The sequence below is a fragment of the Limulus polyphemus genome, unplaced genomic scaffold (genome assembly GCF_000517525.1).
Source record: "Limulus polyphemus unplaced genomic scaffold, Limulus_polyphemus-2.1.2 Scaffold123, whole genome shotgun sequence".
In the NCBI taxonomy this organism is placed as follows: Eukaryota; Metazoa; Arthropoda; class Merostomata; order Xiphosura; family Limulidae; genus Limulus; species Limulus polyphemus.
In genome coordinates this window covers 521747-542313 of record NW_013665733.1, presented here as the reverse complement: position 1 = coordinate 542313, position 20567 = coordinate 521747, and the positions used below count along the sequence as shown (strand labels likewise).

At 30.1% G+C, this 20567-nt stretch overlaps 1 protein-coding gene across 2 annotated transcripts in view; it reads left to right on the top strand.

Moving 5' to 3' along the window:
- Positions 1-20567, top strand: part of LOC106472674 (multidrug resistance-associated protein 4-like) — a 121499-nt gene that overhangs the window by 45364 nt on the left and 55568 nt on the right. For both annotated transcript variants that reach the window (XM_022402154.1, XM_022402157.1), the window contains 7 exons: positions 6247-6364; positions 8599-8817; positions 9039-9128; positions 11124-11287; positions 12958-13083; positions 18294-18543; positions 20169-20285. In XM_022402154.1, the coding sequence (XP_022257862.1) occupies positions 6247-6364; positions 8599-8817; positions 9039-9128; positions 11124-11287; positions 12958-13083; positions 18294-18543; positions 20169-20285 (1084 nt within the window). The remainder of the gene's footprint in view (positions 1-6246; positions 6365-8598; positions 8818-9038; positions 9129-11123; positions 11288-12957; positions 13084-18293; positions 18544-20168; positions 20286-20567) is intronic.

The window sequence follows — 20567 nt, the reverse complement described above, 5'->3', positions numbered from 1 at the left end:
TATATATATATATATATATACATATATATATCAAAGTCACCCTGTGTTTTTAATGCTCCTTTACTTGTAAAGCTTGACTTTTGTTTGCATTCAAATTGGCTCAGTGGTTTGTTTTAAGGGGAAGTCTTTTATAACTTTGTTTTAATTATTAACTCATCATGTCTAGAGCAAGATATTACAACATTAGGAAAGACAACAATAACACGATAGTTTACATTAGGGATTTCAATTATTTGTTAACATTAGATTACAAAGTATCACAGTGGTTATAGTGCTCAACTGTCATATGGGAGTCTTGTCGTGATTTTGTTAATTTTTTTTATTATGTATATTCTTTATATATATTTAGTATAATATCTAGAACAAGCTCTTTGAATATTAGGAAAAATACAAATATAATTGTAGATTAAGTCAAGACAATAAATTACATAATAAACACCAATGACTATGTGTAAAAACTAACTGAAATATCTTTTCAACACAATAGATGGCACTACAATCTATTATTATTGATGTTTTTCATCTTTGATAAGATATTTTTAAAAATTTAGTCACAAAATTTATAAGCATTTTTTATGAAAAATTATACCTTTGTACATTTGCCCTTCACTATCAAATTCATTGCCTTTGACATAACAAATTAATAAATTGGAAGGTTGGACATTGACCATATAGGAATATTTCTTTGAGAACAGTTTTTTTTTTTTTAACTGGATTCATTGTATAAGGCTTTATCAAGAAGAAGATTTGAACATGACTTAAAAATATACCCAAGTCAAAATTCTAATCAAGGACCACTTACAGGAGATGACTAAATACACACAAAAAATGTTCCTTTCATGAAATACTGGAAAAATATAAACATTCTATGCAGATAAAATGTTACTATTATATATTTATTTTTTAGAAAACATGTTCATAAAACATTTATTTAGATTTAATTTTAAGAATTAAAATTAGTCAGAATTGCCATCATATGACGGGCATTCAGCTAGTATGGTTAATAAGTGAAGGTGATGTTAAAGGAATGCCACTACGTTATATTATTGAAACTTTTTCAGGATTTTTCCACATCTGAGATATATCTTTAAGTCCTGAATAGATTTATAGATACACTTCAGGTCAAGATCACTGGGTTCTAAATATAGTTGATAGATAAATCTGAAGTACTTAGTATGTGCTCTGCACCCTCCTTTAAAGATTATAGATCACTTTTTTAGTGGGTGGAGTGTTTTGTTAGAATATGTATATTCATGGAACTTGCAAGAAAACTTAAAAGTATCTTGACCCTCAAAGTTATATTTATAACATTCAGTAATTTGGTTTTGCTTCTTAAAAAATTTGATGAAAAAAAATCTCTCTTTCTATATAAAGTACACCGTGAAACTCAGCATTAGTTAGTGTGATCAAATGCACTATTAATGGAATTTTTGCTAACATTTTTCAGCATGACTTGTAAGTTATTTGGAACCCTGTAACCATCAATTGTGGACTTGCAAGTAATTTGGTCATAAACTCATAAAAAGCTGAAAATTTGTTTTTATAAACATGATGGAATCCATATGAACTACATTTATAATTATTATAGGGTTAATTGTTTTAATTTAGATAAGAATTGAGAAAGTGTATTAGGAATTATATGAATTTTGAATAATAATGTTTTTGGTTCTTTGAGCTGAAAGAGATTAGTTCTGAACTATATCTGGATGTTTGTGAGAAGCTTTTATTCTTCAGTGATTGTTTTGCTATAATATATTTATATATTTTTGTTTGTATTTTGTTTTTCATAATTAATCATTTGCTGTTAGACTGATATTATAATTCCAATGGCTTTACAGAAATTTACGATGCAGGTTTGGTACCAATGTGAATTATTTCTCTTCTAGTATGAAACATTAGTCAAACATATTCTCCTTTTGCACAAATCTAATATTTCAATAATCCTTAAAATTGTAGGTAGTTACTTGCTATTAGATATATGACTTTTGTAAATTCTGCTAGTTAATAAACAATTCAGTTTTTTTAAGTTTTAATTATCAGATGGTTACACAATATTTAAACAAAATAATTTTTCTCTTCTACATTTTTGTGGTATAATTTCACTTACAAGAAAAAAAAGTAAATAAATAATACTGTATTAAACACAAAAATAGCAAATTCTTAAAAGTGATCCAATTGAAGTAAGTAGTACCAAAAGTTCCAAAGCTCATAAGTGGAAGTGTACTTCATGAGATCATTACACTGTAGTTAAATAAAGTTTATTTCTTTATGGCTATATATCAAAACATAATTCTTAATTTTTTCTAAAAGTACTCAGTGTTTTCCCCTGGGAAAGGATAACTTTTTTGTCTTATGAAGACCATGAGAACAGAGATAAACACAATATAAACACTTTAGTTAAGAGCTTTCAAAGTGACTTTTTCACTTTCATCAAGGTCAAACTCTCTTAAGAGGTTCTTGTAAAAAATTATCTCTGATTCAGTACTACTTAAAGTGTCCTTTATCAAATATTTGCTAGGATATCAGCTTGATTTTTGAAGCCTAAGATAGTACATTTTTACCATTTGTCCAGTACAAAAACATTGTCTTCTGTGTTACAATTGCCATGCCTGAAATCCTCAGCTTAAGTAATGGGAAAAAATGTCCTAGGATGTACAGAGTAATTAATCTGAGTTATTTGCATATACTTTTTTTTCATGGAAGCTCATCTTGTTTAGTAAAGAAAAAGATTACTACCTTTTATACTGAGCAGTTTATTTTTTTATGTAAAATGTTTAGTCCCTGAATGTTATGTATACACTTTCTTAGTTTTTAAAATATTAACATAATACAGAAGAAATGCTCCTACGTTTTCTAAAATAAATATCAAGACATTGGTTTATAGTGTAAAAACAACTTGCATGTATGTTTCTTGTGAAAGAACTAAATAAAAAATAACTTAATTTTTATGAAACAATTAAAGCTGCAGTTAGCTATTCAGTTTGTGTGTGGGTTTCCAAAATTTTCCAAGTATGTGCACAATTTTTCCAGTGAGTGAAACCCATGTCAAAGTCATTTATAGAATTTGTAATGTAATGATCTATTGCCTGTATAGGTGGTGCAAGGCTAGGATCAATTATCAACATTAACTGTTATTGAGTCACAAGTTTATTTTCATATTTTATAAGAAATTATCATGAGCAAAAGAAACTAAATACATTTTACCTTTATATGCTTTATCATCCAAGAAATGTTTACATTTGTGACATCAGCAAAATATGAATGTTATGTTTAAGGTATCTTTGGATGTTATTGCTTATCTTATTATAAATTTAATTCACCTTATTTCTATTCAGGTGAAATTAATTTTCAAGCCTAATGGATATCTTGTTTTAATATCACTTAGCTTTAATGAAGGTTTTGCTTTTCTTTTCCTCTAGGGTTGGTATGCAATGACAACCTTGAGGAATTAAACTGGTCCCTTGTATGTATGTTATGTTACTTGGATTAGAAATTATGATAAAAGGTTAACTCAAAAGAAGTAAATTATTCCAGTAATTATATTTACATTTTCTGAAACACCACTACTTTAACCCAAATTGTAACAGAATCACTTAATTTATTATGAAATCCATATTTATTAACATATGCAAACAATTTTCTTCTGTCTGAACTAATAGTAAACAAACAATATATAACATCATGCATTTATAAATATAAAATAAAATAAACTACCAAAAAGCCACATTGGAGGAACACCATTATTTTGTGTCTACACATAACTTGAAAACTTCCCCTTTGTGCTTCTACCATAGCGTTTCACAAAGGAGAGCAGTCTAAAGTATGTTAAAAGATTTAGTATACTGAAATAATGAAATAATTTCTTATTTGGTAATGAAGCTTAACCTATGATATGGTTATTAATTTCTCTTTGCATAGAAACTGGTAATGGTTAATAAACACCAAACTTTGAACACTTCTTCAATGAGAGAGTGATCTAATTGTTCTACATTCCAGTCAGAAGTAGTAATACTGGTTGAGTCACTTCTTTAGTTCTTAATATAAAATATGAATTCACATTGAGTACCAAACTGTATACATTTACCATAGCATTGTGAAATATACTGTATCTGGTTTCATCAGCTCAGTTAACTCACTATATTAGTTCTAATTTGCCGAGCAGGATCACTGTATCAGCTCTCATCAGCCCAGCAAAGATGCTTTATCAGCACTTATCAGTTAAACACTATATCATCTGTCATCAGGCCATCTACACTGCATCATTTTAACAGCTCTTATTAATTTGGTTAAGCTGCTGAATTAGCTCTAATAACTATCATCAACCCAACTACATCACTACTTTGATATCATCTCCTATTGGTTCGAATTATATTAAATTATGTAAGTTGCTGTTAACTATGTCTCATTAACCTAATTAGGTCAATGTGTCAACTCCCCTCAGCCCAGTCCAGAACACTGCATCAATTTTCATCAGCCCAGTTGGGTTGGTGTATCACCTTTTTTTCTCAGCCACCTTTTGCAATATACCAGTTCTCAATGGCTTAACTAAGTTACTATGTCAGCCTACATTAAACTATATACATGTAGATCACTATGTTAGCTCTGATTTGTTTAGTTAGATCACTGTATCAGCTTAGCTAAGTAGATGACAAAAAATGTACCCTACTAAAGCTTTTAGTGTTACTTCATATGGAGAAGTGTTTTAATAGTATATTTGTATTTTTAAAGGTTCTTTTATTTTATTTCATTGTGATAAGGTATGTAGCCATCTAATCTTCCACTTAATTGTTGAACTTGTGACATTACCTTGCTCTGTTCTGTATATGTAATATATGTATATACAGATAAATTGTATCACACTATCAACATTTCATGTGATTTTATTGTAGCTTAATGCCATATTTTTCATTCAAACACAATGCTACAATATTAATAACAATGATTATAATGTGGTTTATATATATCTTACTTCAAGAATTCATACCGCTGTTGTTGTTGCTAATGAAGTGTCTTAATTTATTCATACTTTTCTCATTATTGATCTTGAGGTTTCTGCAGTTTATAGTTTTGTTCAATGTTCTTGCACCTCATCTTTTTGAGTCAGGCTTGGATAGTTCATGATGAAATTACTTTGAGTGTGATGAAATTTTAAATATATTTTTCATTTCCACCTTTTGAATTGCTGTATGTAATTATGGATAGTGGAAGTAGTTATTAGAGTTTCAGAAACTTTGTCAGTCATATTTGTCATAACCTCCATACTTGTTGCCATTTTGTTTCTTTTTTTATATTTTCACAAGGATCTTTCTGTATTAGAAATTGTTTTTCTTGGGAGACTAAAACTGAAAAAATTTGAATATCAGCTCAAATAAATTTTGCTGACCTATTGAAATGATGTTCATGTCTAGTTCTACATCTGCACTAACACATAAAAATAAAATTAATGAATCATGATTTAGTGCATGATATACATGTTGCCTTTTAATCATTTCCAATGTGAAATGCTTAATACTAAACATAATTGTGCTGTGAAATTAAGTAAAGCTATTTTATTGCCTTCTGCCTCCCACTATTTTTCAATAATGTAGGATTGTATGATCTCTATTGTAGAGATCATATGCTTAAGGTTAAATTATTTACATGTATGTTAGTGGGATATAGATAGTACTCCTTACACTACCCTTCCCACACGAAAGCACTCATAAATCTTGGGAGTAAGCAACATTTAACTGTATCTTGTAGTGGGAATGATTGCAATATAAAAGTGCAATACAAATAAACAGAGCTAGCCAAATACCCCTGTCAAATTGTTTTCTTCTATAGAATTAGCTTAGAATGAGTTCTGGTAACATGACATCATTACATCTATGAAAATGATGGAGTAGGTTGATTAGCTGTTTAATAGAATGTTTTAAAACTTGCATTTTCCTACTTTTATCGACGAGTTAAATCTGGATTTAAACCTTGTTTTATAAAAATATATGAAATGTCACTTGAATTTGTTATTACTGCAACTATTTTGCAGCAAAGATAGTGAATTTAATGGCAGTTTTGAAATACATTAATTAACTACACTCTTTAAGAAAGGTAGTTTTTCTATGTCTATATAATTAAAAAAATAAAGATTTACAGAAATGGGACTTTCTTAAATCTAAATAAATTTCTTGTCTTCCTAAGTTATTTGTAAATATTATTATGTCAAAGAGATCAATGCTTATGTTACTTTTATGTCATTTTCTACCTTAGAGAATGGAACAAAGAATTAGCCAAACAGAAAGCAGGAAAAAAACCAAGTTTAAAGAAAGCAGTTATTCGAAGTTTTGGTTGGAGGTATGCTGCTATAGGTCTTCTGGCATTCTTTGAGGTAAGCATCAGTGTTGATATGTATGAGTCCTCATATGCACCTGGAAAGTGTTTGAAAAATGGCTCCATTTTAAAATATCTTAAAATGTTGTTAAATAATAAGAAATTAAAACCATTTTTAACATCACATATTTTACACATTCTATTTCTGTACAAAATTAATGATAGTTACTGGCAACATGATAAGTTTTATAAAATTTCTCATTACTTGACAAAATTTTAAAATGTGTTTAAATAGTGTACACCCCTCAAAAAGTGAGTTATGATCTGCCCAAATTGCTACTCTATACAAGTATCCCATTTATGGGTAGAGGCTGCGTTGAGAAATATATATAGAAAATATCCTTAAATGAAACTATCTACAAATTTCAGTGTGTATTCATAAAAATACATCAATGCTCTTTCATTATTTATTGATATATTTGTTTTCAATGTGTACAAGATTATGTAAAACCAATCATGTCATTTATAGCAGTATATAAAAGAACATCTGAAGTCTGGTGCTGATAATTCTTCAAACAGCTATACCACAAATATGTTGGAATTTCTGATGAAAATAACTTTGATATAATATTTAGTTCCAAAAATGAATAATATGTAAGAAACTAAAACCAAAATTGATTTCTAATTCATCAGCAATAGAAAATGTTCATTATTAATGGAAAAAAAAATGATTTAAACAGGCATGGTGACCCATGATTAGCACAATTTTTTTAGCACAAAAATTAGGATTGATATGTCTTTCAAAAATAAGTTGCTTAGCTATGGAACTTAATGAACCATCCTAGTTGCCTGAAAAATGTATTTCAGGGAACCAAACTACCATTATTTCAAACACTGCTTACAAACACATGCATTCACAGCCATTTTTGTAAAGAATCAAATTTTGCAATAACACTAATTGTAAATAAAAATTGCACAACTTAGAACGTCATTGCTTTGGTTTCTTTTATATAGAAAAAAATTCTCTCAGTTTATGAGGTTTTACACAAGTTATACTAAAAACGATTAACTATATGCCTAATTGAGTAGCTCTGTATAGAAGTCAAACCTATGACACTGAATGTTTTTGTTTTTTTTAATTTACTTTGTGTTTACTATTCATAATCAGTTGTAGGGAGAATATGAGAAGTGTGTGTGGGCATATAAGCAGTTTTCATAATAGTGAGGGAGAAGTTGCATATTTTGGGGTGCAGTTCAGTGATAGAACCACAGCCAATTGATGCAGAAGTATCATTTCTATCAGGGGTAGCCTGTAAATTTCAATTACAAAGAATTGGTCATGGAAGAGTTATTAAAGAAATTATTTGCTATATGTATAGTTTGTGCTGAATATTTTGACATTGCCAAAATGGGTGGAGCTACATTGTCTAGCCACATGCATGGAGAAGCATGCATCTGGGATCAGATTGTGTTAATGTGACTGCTGTGTCAAATTAACAACTTTTGGGAATGGAAATTTCAAAGTAATCTTGGAAAAGTTTTAAAAAAGCTCTGGAATTATTTTACCTGAGAAGTATATCAATCCTGTGTACAGAGATAAATCACACTTTTAGTTTCTTCGAAGCAGGTATTACTGCTCGTATAGGTAAATATTACTGTAAGTATGTATGGAGGGAAATATCAATGTAAGCACTTATAGATCTCATTGCAAGTGCCTGTAACATGGTTTTGTAGTGATTTCATGTTTGTATTTCTTTACAGTAATTTTGGAATTATCTATTTTAGAGTTAATAATTGATATTTTATCACTAAAAATATATATTTTCTAGCAAGAGCCTTTCTCAAGACTATCTTAAACTCTTCCATGACATCATTACAGGTTACTTTGCATATAGAGTTTCCTGATCTTTTACAATTCATCTCGGAAGATAATGTTTAATAACTGAAAGTACTTGGATTATTTGGTTTTATAAGTTCTTGTTCACCAAATTTTTTATTCTAAATGTTTTCCATGTGTAATGACTTTTTAAATATGTATGATAACTGAGGTTTACTTAACATCTTCAAATAATTCATACTAATTATATTTCTAATTATTTAATTTTTAATGCCATTAGTTTAATTCTAAAATAAAGTCATAATCAGTCTTGTACACTACCTAAAGAAAACTAAGAAAATATTAGCAATGTATTGTTATTATACAATATTATACATAGTATTATAATACAGGTAAATTTACAATATTTTTCCTTCATTTAACCTTTGCCTTTTTTGTCTTCAAAATTATTTCAGGAATGTGTGATACGAGTATTGCAGCCTGTAATGCTAGGTTGGGTGGTTCGTTATTTCAGTGATCCAGCAGCCATCACAAAGAAAGAAATGTATTTATCAGCTGGAGGAGTGTGTTTAATGGCTGCCCTATACATCTTCTTTCATCACCCATACTTTTTTGGAGTTCAAAGAACTGGAATGAGGTTAAGAATAGCCAGCTGTAGTTTGGTTTATAAAAAGGTTGTGTATGTTAGCATATCTTTTTTCTGTGTGAATTATTGACAACACTTATTTCATAACCTGACCATAGTTACTTAAAATTCAAAGCATTTGATGTTTTTTTTTCATCTTATTAATCAGTATGTATTTTTTTTAAGAATAATGTTGTTTCACCATAAAATAAAAATGTTTTGTTCCAGGTTTGTGTGTTTTTAAGACAGAAATATTACCTTTTTCTTCAGGCCTTAAAGCTTAGCCGGGCATCTCTGGGAAAGACAACAATTGGACAAATGGTGAACCTTCTATCCAATGATGTAAATAGATTTGACCAGGTATATACAGTAGGTGCTTCAAACTTAAAAATGAAGTTATATAATGCATATTTTGGATACTTTTGTTTGTACCACTTCTATCAGTTTTGCAAAAAATGTAAGACTGTGAATCAGTTAAGTCTGATGTAAACTGTACCATTCTGTTAATTTGTTTTTCAACTTGACATGATACAGTGACTAATGGTTTTAGAGGAACAAGGAGATAGGTTAGGGAAATAATATTAAATCAGGGTGCATATGCATCTTTGAAAGTCCTATTCTGAATTTCAAGGGCTTAAAAAGGGGCTTTTTTTTTGCAAAAGTACTTGAAAGTATTATAATAGCAGAATATATTGACATATCTAACCCTAATGCATATTGTGGAGTTGAGCACAATAAATGAAGTTTTTCTTTTCTTTTCTTTTTAGTCTGCATTCATATGTTGAACAAATAAATAGAAACTTTATAAAATTTCAGTGGAATCCGATTGATCGTGATGTAGATTTTAGCTTCCAAAAGTGCTTGAAAAACATTCTGAGAGTGCTAAGAAAGTCCTTGAAAAGTGCTTGAAGTTGATCTAAGCAATTCAGTATGAACCATGTTAAATGCTTAAGCTGGTAAAGCATAACAGCTTGTAAGTGTTAAGATATTTAATAAAAGTTACTGTTAGACTGCAGATATTTCATCTCATAATCTTTTCAGCCAGTCCAGTACAGTTTTAACATTATTGTTATCAAATTTGTTTTGTTCAATTTAAGAATTCATCAGCTAGGACAGTTTAACATAGAATTTCAGTTTATATTTAACACCTTGGAAACTTTCATGGTTTGCATAGTCATTAACTTCATATCTTTGATTCTCTTGTACTGCATGCAAACAGAATTTGAAATAGACTTTTTATTGTCACAGTTAGTTTCAGTCCAGCTGATAAATTTTGGTTGTGTATGAAAGACCATTTGTGGTAGATGAGAAAGAAGATTGTACAAGATATTTTTACACTTGCATCTGGTTTTAAGTCTTAAAGGACTTGATAATTAATTAAGGAAGGTATAAAAAATATGCGGTTAAACTTATCACATTTATTTGACTTATAAAGATCAATGATATTTGAGAAGGCAGACAGAAACTGTTATCTATTGAAATAATGCTATAAATGTATCAGATCCTGTACTTATTTTTCACATTTGAATGCTTAAGTTCAAAGTACTTTGATATTCTGTGCGAAGCTTAGAGTTGAGTTCAATGAATAATTGAGTACTTAATCATAATAGTATTAGACTCATTTCAGCTGCATTTTCAACCAGAACTAATTTCTCTTGTTTGAAAAAGGAACATATAAGAAAATAATATTAAGATTAGTAATTCCAAAGATAACAAGCAACATAACTATATAGAATTATATGAACTAAAAAATATATATAGAATATAAATTTTGCTGTTGTACATGTTTCTTGAAGACTAGTGCTGAAAACTAGGTTCTTCAGTTTTTGCTGTATTTAGGTACTAGATATTTTGACCTCTGTAGCAATAATATTAGTTTCGTGATGTTTCCAAGTTTCTCTGTTGTGACTTTTAACTTTTAATATTGGTGATATTTAAATCAATTTATTTTTAATAAATGTTTTATTATTTTTTTATATATGCAACCACTAAAGTGAGTAATTTGCTTCAAAACTATATGAACATAAATATTAGTTAGTGTAATTAAATATATAAGAGATGCATATTACTGCAAACTATTTTAATGAACTAACATCCATTTCTTAAATTAAGAAATTTAATGCAAAATGCAAACTAACCTACTGTTCATGTTCATTTGTACTAATTATCTATTTGCACTTACTGTGTGCCAACAATTCATGTAATAAACATTTTTCGCAAAAATTTACAATAAATGAACATTAAACTAGTTTCTTTTTCTGTTTTATATTTTTTAACCACTAATACCTACACAATTTTACTGTTTGCTCTTGCTTTGGAATTATTAATTTGTTTCTTTTTTTTCCATTATTTTAGTCTGTTATATTTCTCTCTTATCTGGTTGTTGGTCCTCTTCAAACTGCAGTTGTTATTGCAGTTTTATGGCAACATTTAGGTCCTGCTTGTCTCGCTGGACTTTCTGTTCTTTTGCTGTACATTCCTTTCCAAGGTACTATGGGAAAGCTGTTCTCCAAGCTTAGGTAAATAAAATGTTTGGTAGTGATTTGTCCTTTAGAATTGAACAAAATAATATGTATTTTTGATTCTTCATATGCTGAGTAGAATATTTTCTAGAACATCTTTCATTGATTATTTTATAACACTAACTCCAGTAAAGAAAAACTTTTTTTTTAATACTGGATATTCCACCTTGGAGCTTTATCAGGAACCTATCTTCACACAGTACCTCAGTTATGTCTAAAGATAAAACCATAAGATGGAGTATTAAACATTAAATACAAAAGGGTGGGGTTCTTTTCCTGGAATTCTTGTTGTAAAATAATCAAAGAAGTATGAATAATTTAATGTTTGGAAAATTGTTGCTTAAAACATAATTTGTTAGTGTTTAAGGGTTGACTCAAGTTAGAGAATGTATGACTAAAGTAGTCATTAATAAATAGCTATACATTGATTGACCAATTTATTAGGTCCTATGTACCCTTTCAGACTTGAAATTGATGTGATCTGAATTAAGTTGATCCCTGCAGCACTGTAAATTAATGGTAAAACCACCTTTGCAGTCAGTGTAACATATATTAGATGGGAAAAATTACTGAGGCATTCAAAAGAGGCATGATGGTTAGTGCATGTGTAGCAGGTGACACAGTGGCTAAGTCAGTTTCATTTGTAGGCTGCTCCAAGATATCTGTTATTTAAGTTTATCAGCAATAGAAAAAAGGTGAATAAAATGTCTGCTTCAAGGAGGAATTGTGGCTGCAAACATATAGTGACAGAAAGAAGAGAAAGGCAGTTAGACAGGATAGTAAAATATTTTATCAAACAATACACCAACTGACAGACATTCATTGCAGACTAATCCATACCTATCTACAGCTGTACCTTGAGAAAAACATTGCAAAAAATAGACTGTGTATCAGACCATTATGTCAGTCACTAGACTGTGTTATCAACAATATAGAATGCATTGAGTGGTATGATTGGTGAACAGTGATGTAGTACTTTTTTTGCTCAGGTAGTTGAAGAAATATCTAGAAAAACCAACAAGAATAACTCATCCTTCTTGTGTGGTCCCAACTGTCCAGGCCTCTTGTAGTGGGATCATGATTTGTGGGATGATTTTCCTGTTCTATCATCTTATCGGTTGAGTGAATATCACAGCTTACCTCAGCATCATTTCTGACCAAATGCATCTAGTGATGCTTCATGTGTGTCTTGTTGGGGACAACTACTTCCAAGATGACAGTGCTTTTATTTACAATGCCCAAACTGTGCACACATGGTTTGAAAAACATGATATATATATATATATATATATATATAGTCTTCAGGCATCTCCCATGGCCACCACAATCGCCAGATCTCTATCCTTTTGTGCATATGTGGCATGAATTTGAAAGACATATTTTCCTTTAAGATCCTCTTCCTATCTTGATGCATGTATTCATTCATTATCAATGACTGAGTGGAGGAAACATCATTCATGACACCTTTCAGCAGCTTGTGGGTCTGTGTATTGTATCATGGCTGTTATTTTGACAAAAGGTGTTCCAACCTATTATTAGGTATAGGTTCTAATAATGTGGTCAGCCAGTGTATTTTGATGTGGTAACATTTCAGTGAAGTTTCAGGTAATGGTTATTTAAATGTTTTGCAGTTATGCTTTTATTTCTCTTACAACTCTGATCAACAGGCTAAAAACAGCAAGCATCACAGATGAGAGGATTCGTTTGATGAATGAGATTGTTTCAGGTATGCGAGTGATTAAGATGTATACCTGGGAGAAACCTTTTGCTGGCCTTATTGAGTCTTCCAGAAGGTAAGAGTAAAATGTTTCTAGACTTTTTGTAAAACATCTAAACAAAATGTGAAGTTTCCTTTTTAGCTTAAAATAAATGTGGCAAAAATGTGTTTGGAGGAATAAAGTATGTTTGTTCAAGATTTTGCATGTATAGTAACCATATAAACATGCACTGTACTCCTGTATTATTGTTGTGGGTACTTTACAGGTCCTATTGTGTTACTATCGTGGGTACTGTACTTTTACTACTCAGTTACTTGAGATTATGACAGTATTACAAGAAATTACGAAATATTTACCACAGCAGTAAAGTGTATGTTTTGCAAGAAAGGTATACCTCTCAATTACTTTTATTAGTTATGTCACCTGTGCAAACAACTGGTTAGGCCTTGACAACTGTAACTTGCAAGTTTTTGATTGATACTCATACAAAAGCTGACATAAATTAGAGAACCCATAACTTACATTTTGGCAAGTGGCATTTTTTGAGCTTTCCTAATGAACTAAGTTAGAATGCAGTACATGTGAGATATTAATTTAAAATGAAAGATGAATTTATAGTACAGGCTTAAGTGCAAAATAAGTTGAAATTAGAATTATGGAGGGTGCAAAGTAATTATAGGCCCAACTAACATACTGTACTTAATACTTTATTGTTTCATCCTATTTTGCACATGTTATATAATATATACTCTTTCTTTTTTGTTATGAATTCCTATCTACTTTTTTGAACAACACATAATATTATTATAATTGGTATTTGACCATATTTAAAGAATTACATTCTGAAACACATTAATGATGGACTACAACATATACTACTAGCTTAGTGAATGTAGGCATATGTACTTGAATTTGAAAGTTCTCTAACTCATACAACACACATGTTAATGTGCTTTTGTTATTTAGACCACTTTGCAGTCAAGAAATTATAACTTATCAAAAATCGTAAGTGTTAGTCTTCACAGAAAATATTAAATTGAAAACAATTCTTAGGCAACTGCACATCTCAAGTAACGACACTACTTTTCAAGTTTAGTAACGTTTTTGGTAATGTCTTTAAATTTTTAGTTAAAACAGCACATTATTTGTTACTCATTACTTTTTATATTCAGTAATATTATAGCATATTAATATACTTAAAAATATAAGATAACTAATAACAATTAGTAGTTAAAACTATCTGGCTAAAACAATAACAATAATTAATAAAGTAATAAAATTAACCAGAAATATAGTAAATAACATACTTTTCAAATAGCAGTAATATTGGAACAACAGCAGAGGAATAAAGTATTGCACATGTATTCCTGCTGAAACATGTTTTATCCTGTTGAAGCATGTTCCAGTGGAGTTGTCAATTTGTAGACTTGTAGTGAAGGCCATCACACTAGTCAAGGATGCCTTTGGTGCGTATTTTCCATCATTTGTCTGTAAACTATCAGAGTGGGAGGTTGTATGCAGCACTATGTCTTATGAAAGTAGCAACAGTTTGAGTGAAACTCCACATAATCCATGGCCATATCTCAACAAATGTACTGGAAGAAGTATTGGTGACAATTTATTATATACATGATTGCTTTGCTCACCTCTAAAAGAACTGTTCAGTGTGAACAGTAAATCTGCAAGCAACTTAAAATACATGTCCATAAAACATGTCTCCATTACTCAGGAATTTGAGTCTACAGTGAAACAAGGTGTGGCACGAAGCAAACAAACAGTGAAAGCAAATGAAGGTAATGATAACACGCCTAAACAGCTTGCAGTTGATCATCAAGAGTAAAAAACAAACAGTTTCTAATGTTTGGTCAAAGTTCTCGAGTGTCTCAACAAAACCTGAATGGGCTGATATTGGACTTCGTGGTTTCAGAGTTTTTGTCATTTAGAGCTGTCGAGTCAACATCTTTAGAAATTTAATCACACCACTACAGCCAGCAAGAACAGTCATTTCTTGAAGAACATTAATGAATGATGCCTATGAGGAAAAAATTAGCCTTCTCAAATCGCAACTAGCAGTTGTCAAGGCTGTTGTTTGGACTGCTGACTGCTGGAGTTGCAGAAATAGGTAATTAAATAATAAATAATCTCTAATTTTTTTAGTCTCTAATATTCTCATATTTTTAAAACCATACAATTTGAGAGGTTTGTTTTTGCACCTGAATTAGAAACATTGATATCATATTTACTATAGTTAATTTTTAAATATTGGAATTAACCTGTTTTGTTATTAAAAGGATGTTTGGAAACTGATGGATTATTATTTTATTTCAGATCCTATTTAGGAGTCACTCGATAAATGAGGATACACTGGAACGTAAGCATGCAGTTATTACCTGCTATTGTATAAAAGGACGTCATACCTATTATCTCATTGGAAAGGCACAAGAAACAGTGCATATTAAATATTGCATCCAGAACAAAATAGTAAAGACTACAACATATAACAGCAGCAAATTTGTCAAGGCTTTCAGGTTAGTGGCATATTTTAAAGTTGTGTGAATTTGTTTGTATATTTATATTACAATATACATATACAATTCAAAGCAATAGCCCTTAGTCAGGTGAGCCATGACCTCATTTTCCACGGCCAGCCCAGTGCCTCTGCAGAATTATTCCCATACATTGGCCAATTAGAGAGAAGCTTTAAAATATCACGATAAGAATATATAATGAGAGCAAGAGAGAACAATTTTATTATACAAACATGGCTGTGGGAATGAAGGAAGGAATGAAATAATGTGAGGAGAGAAGATAGATATTACCTATATAACAGATATAAATTACAGCCCACATTCATATAATTATCCCTTTCATGTTTGGAAATCTTTCCTTAATCTTAATAAAAGTGCCTAATGTTACCCAGAATAAATAATAAATGGACCATTTGTCATTATGGAGAGGTTTATATATATATATAGACACACACACACACATCTAATGTGAACAGAATGTATATATACAACAAATATGTCCAAATAGGAGTATTATAATATTACTCTTATTTGGGTGTGTTTGTTTGTCATCAGATCTTGACATTGCCCTTTGTGGTCAGATTATCAGTCATGTTATTAAATATCAAAATTATTTTTTTCGCATATGGTGCAAGTTTAAATAATTGTGATAATTTCTTTTACAGACTGTTCTCCAACAATGCATCTACCATCTCACTTGCCCAACTGTTTGGTCATTTATGCAGTCATAGATGATGATGATGACTCAGATGAAGATACTGTAGAAATGTATTCTCTAGCTGATATATTAGCTGTTGATGATGAGGTCTTGTCTCATATGTGCATACGTATTTTACCAGACCATCAAAAATGCGCCTCTCATACAATGAATCTTGTTCCTACTACTGATGTAGATAAAGCTTTAAATAACACTAGTATAAAAAAAAGCTCAAACCCTATGGAATAAACAGAGCAGAAGCACTGTAGCTGCTGACACAATTGAGAAAGAAATAGGGGATGCTTGGGTTGTTCCTGGTCTAACCCATTGTAATTCAGTGTTTGATGCCCTAAGTCATGTAGATAAGTTAATGTCTAGAAGCGAGTCCAGTGACCAAGTGCTAGACTGAGTTTTTGATCAACTGGGCATTGTGTGCCTGAATCCAGCTGAGAAAATTTTTATTTTGGTGTACGTTCAAATCATAAGACCTATTTCTAGAGTACTTGACATCTTACGGTGCGAGAACAAATCATTTTAGGGACTACTGATTCCTTCCTTGCATCTTTGTCTAACCAAATTGGGTGATTTGACTAATAAATGATTTCAAATTTGTAAACTTCTAGTTGAAGTATTAATTCAAAGTATAGAAACTAGATAATGTGTTCAACGATGACGATTCAATTCTTTTGGCATGTTTTCATCCTAACTTCAAGGTCTTCCATCTTCCAGAAAATCAGAAGGAACAAATTAGACAAAAAATGATCGCAAAGATAGAAGAAGAACACAGCACAATATGGTACAGAATCACTTAATCAAGATAGCATGACAGAAACAGAAGATTAAGATGATTATTTCAGGTGCCTGCAAACAGAGGAAACAAAGAGCACTGGAAACAAAAGTGCTCAAGTAAATGCTACTTTTTTAGATAAATCTCTTGTAAAGCTTGTTCACGATGATGCATTTCCAGATGCAGTCTTAAAGTCAGTTTTTATTTAATTAAATACAGTTATTCTGTCAAATGCTGCAGTTGAGAGGGTTTTTCTTTTCAGTTAGAAAAGATGTGCTGAGGGCAAAAAGACGAGGAATGTCTGATGCAAGTTTTGTAAGAGCTGTTTTTCTTGCAATGTAGCAGTGATATTGGTCTCCCAAAATAGTAGTTTTAATACTGCAGTTATTACATGAAGTAAACTCTGTTACATTATTTCACACTAATTGATAGGCTACTTATTAGTTATTTTAGTCATTTGTATTCCTTTTTCTTGTGTTGTGTAAGTCATACGTTGCTCTTACTATGAATATTATAAAGGAAAAATAAAAGTAGCTCCTTTAATTGCTATTCTAAAACCTCTTACTGTATAATGCACTTTTTTTTGTCTTGAAATCAATGCTTGTAGTTCATTTCTGTATACATAAATATATATATAATATATGATGTACACACTGCATGTTTTATGTACAGAATACAGGTATCTGTTTGAAAAATAATGAGTAATGAGTCATTACTTGTTACATTTTAAAATAGGTAATATTTTTGGTAACAACACTACTATTTCCAGCAGGTAATGGCCAAAGTAATGTTTTTCCTTTTTCTAGTAACGTGCCCACACTAGTAGTTGTGAGAAGTTAAATCTAATATTATGAACTGTAAATGTACAGTAGAGTTAATCGAGTATGTAGTTGAATAATTTCCTTTGAATCAAGTTAAAAGTTGAATTTCATTTATAGCACATGGTCCACAGTTACAATAATATATTTTTTATATGGGTCATGTTGAAAGTTTTGAATAATTTATGTAGAAAATTTCTTTAAACAGATTTTTAAAATTTATTTGTATATCTGTTTGATTTACTGTCTTTTTGTTATTTAAAGCTATATTTTCTCATGAATAAATCTTTATGTCACTCAACAATAAACTCAAAATTTAAAAAGAAGAATGCGAGAAAAGAACTGAAAAATATCTTGCTAAGAATTGATAAATAGAAGTGGAAATTATAGAGCATATAATACTAGAAATTTAATTAAAATCAGTGAGATAGCATTTGGTTTCCTTTTTTGTGTAGGAAGGAAATTCGCAAGATTCGGTATACTTCAATCCTGCGAGCAGTGAATATGTCTTTATTTTTTGTGGCCTCAAAAATCATCCTGTTCATTTGTTTCATCACATACATATTCATGGGAAGAAACTTAACTGCAGAAGTGGTATTTGTTAGTATGGCTCTCTACAACAACTTGCGACTTACAATGACTTTGTTTTTCCCATTTGGAGTAGCACAAGGAGCAGAGTCTCTTATTTCCCTTAAAAGAATAGAGGTAAAACAAATTTTTATTTACAATATTTATATTAGATATGAGTAAGAGTTACCACCATATTAAGTGTAATAACTTTAATTTTTTTTTCAAGCTCAACAGTAATAATAGATGCTGGTGGAATAGCCATTTAAGTACAAGCCAGTACCTTACCTTATCACTTAGTTTTGAGTAGGGTTGAACTTAAATATTTAATTGTTGCTTTATTCAATTGGAATAATCTATAGAAAAATAAGATCACTTGAATGTTATTATTTTATTTTTTTTTGCATAAGGCATTATTTTTGTAAACTTTAAACATGTACCAATATGTGTTTATGCAGTAATATAACAAAAAAAAATCATATAAACAAAATAGTGTATGTTTTTCAGGATGCTGTATCCACTTGAATTATGCAAAATTCTATTTCTTCATACAATACTTTGTAAGTTTACTTTTGGAGATAACTTACAGCTGTTTATCTTTGAAATGAAAGATGTGGACTTGAAAAAGTTTTATTAATGTTTACTCGGGTGGGAAACTTAAGAGTTGATGGTAATTATGATGGATATTATATTTTACTTTCTTTTAGAATCATTAAATAATTTGAATCATGTTCTTGTGATATTTTTCAAGTTTTATAATAATTAATTTTTTAATGATTTTAATCGTTAATAATATTTCATGTAAGTATAATTTTCACTCATAAAAACTAGAAAAGTCTGGGAAAATTCTTACTCCCACCCATTTTTCAGTCTGAGAACTTGCACATACATTCATGTTGCTTAGCTTGTGCCTATTATTGGTATATTTTTTATGTAATCTTGACCAGTCACTCTGGTATTTTATCTGAATTATCTAATTCACCATACTAGATGATATGTTATGTTAATTTTTCCTTAAAAAATAAAATTGCAGCATTTCTACCTTTGAGTTGGAATCTCCTTGTTGGAAGAATTTTTTCTGTAATACCATAGTCTGAGTTTTTATATTACCCTTTATAAACAAGATATAAGTTAAAGTGGTGTTACGTAAGTAGAATTTGGAGAAAAATTTGTTATATCAGTGTGTGTGTGTGTGTGTGTGTGTGTATGTGTGTGTGCACACATGCATGGAAAGTTAGCGGAAAATATTTGAATACAATGTGGCTGCCATAATTTATTAACCTATATTTTATCATTATATGAGTTAGGAGATTATTGTCAAAGGTTTCCCTAGAAGTAAAACTTCAATTTTTCACAATGAAATATGACAATATGCCATCATTTAAGAGTAATATTAAGAACATTTTTATTACATAAAAAGTACGGGGTGTATGTTGCTTTGCATATAGCATTTTATTGAGAAAATACTTTTTAATTTTTATTTCTCATCCCAAGTTTTCTATGTAAAACATGAGAGGGGTGAGAAATTTATGTAAAGAATGGCAGACAAATAGATACAAGAGTTTGAAGGTACTTATCATACAGGATGTCTGGGAGTTATGTTAACATATTCATTAACTTAAATAATTTTCTTAACATCATATTCAGACATACACTATATTAATATGGCTATTGACTGCTTTGTTTATTTAAGAGTTACTTGTTAAAGTACTTTAGCTGCTCCAGATTTCAGAATCTAATTCTGAATGTTTGTACACATGCAGAAGTTTCTGTTATTAGAAGAGCAGAAGGAATCCAGTGTTGTTAACATGTCAGACTTAAGACCTAAGTTGGAGAACTGTGGAGTATGGATGGATAAAGTCACTTCCAGGTGGTGTAAGGTAATTAAGATATCTTATTTCAAATAATTATTAAGAAAGCTTTGAACCACATGATAGTTTAATACATGAAGTATGGACACACAGTTGTAGATTATTAAATAATGTAAAACAACTTGACTAATACTGTCCAGTTACCTACGTAAAATGTTCAGTAATTCTTAATGATTGTGAGAAATAGCAAAAATGTCCATTATTTTATTAGCTTATAAGAAAAAAGAATAGTTAATGATTGCATTTGTGTTATAAAAACTATATATATATATATATATATATATATATATA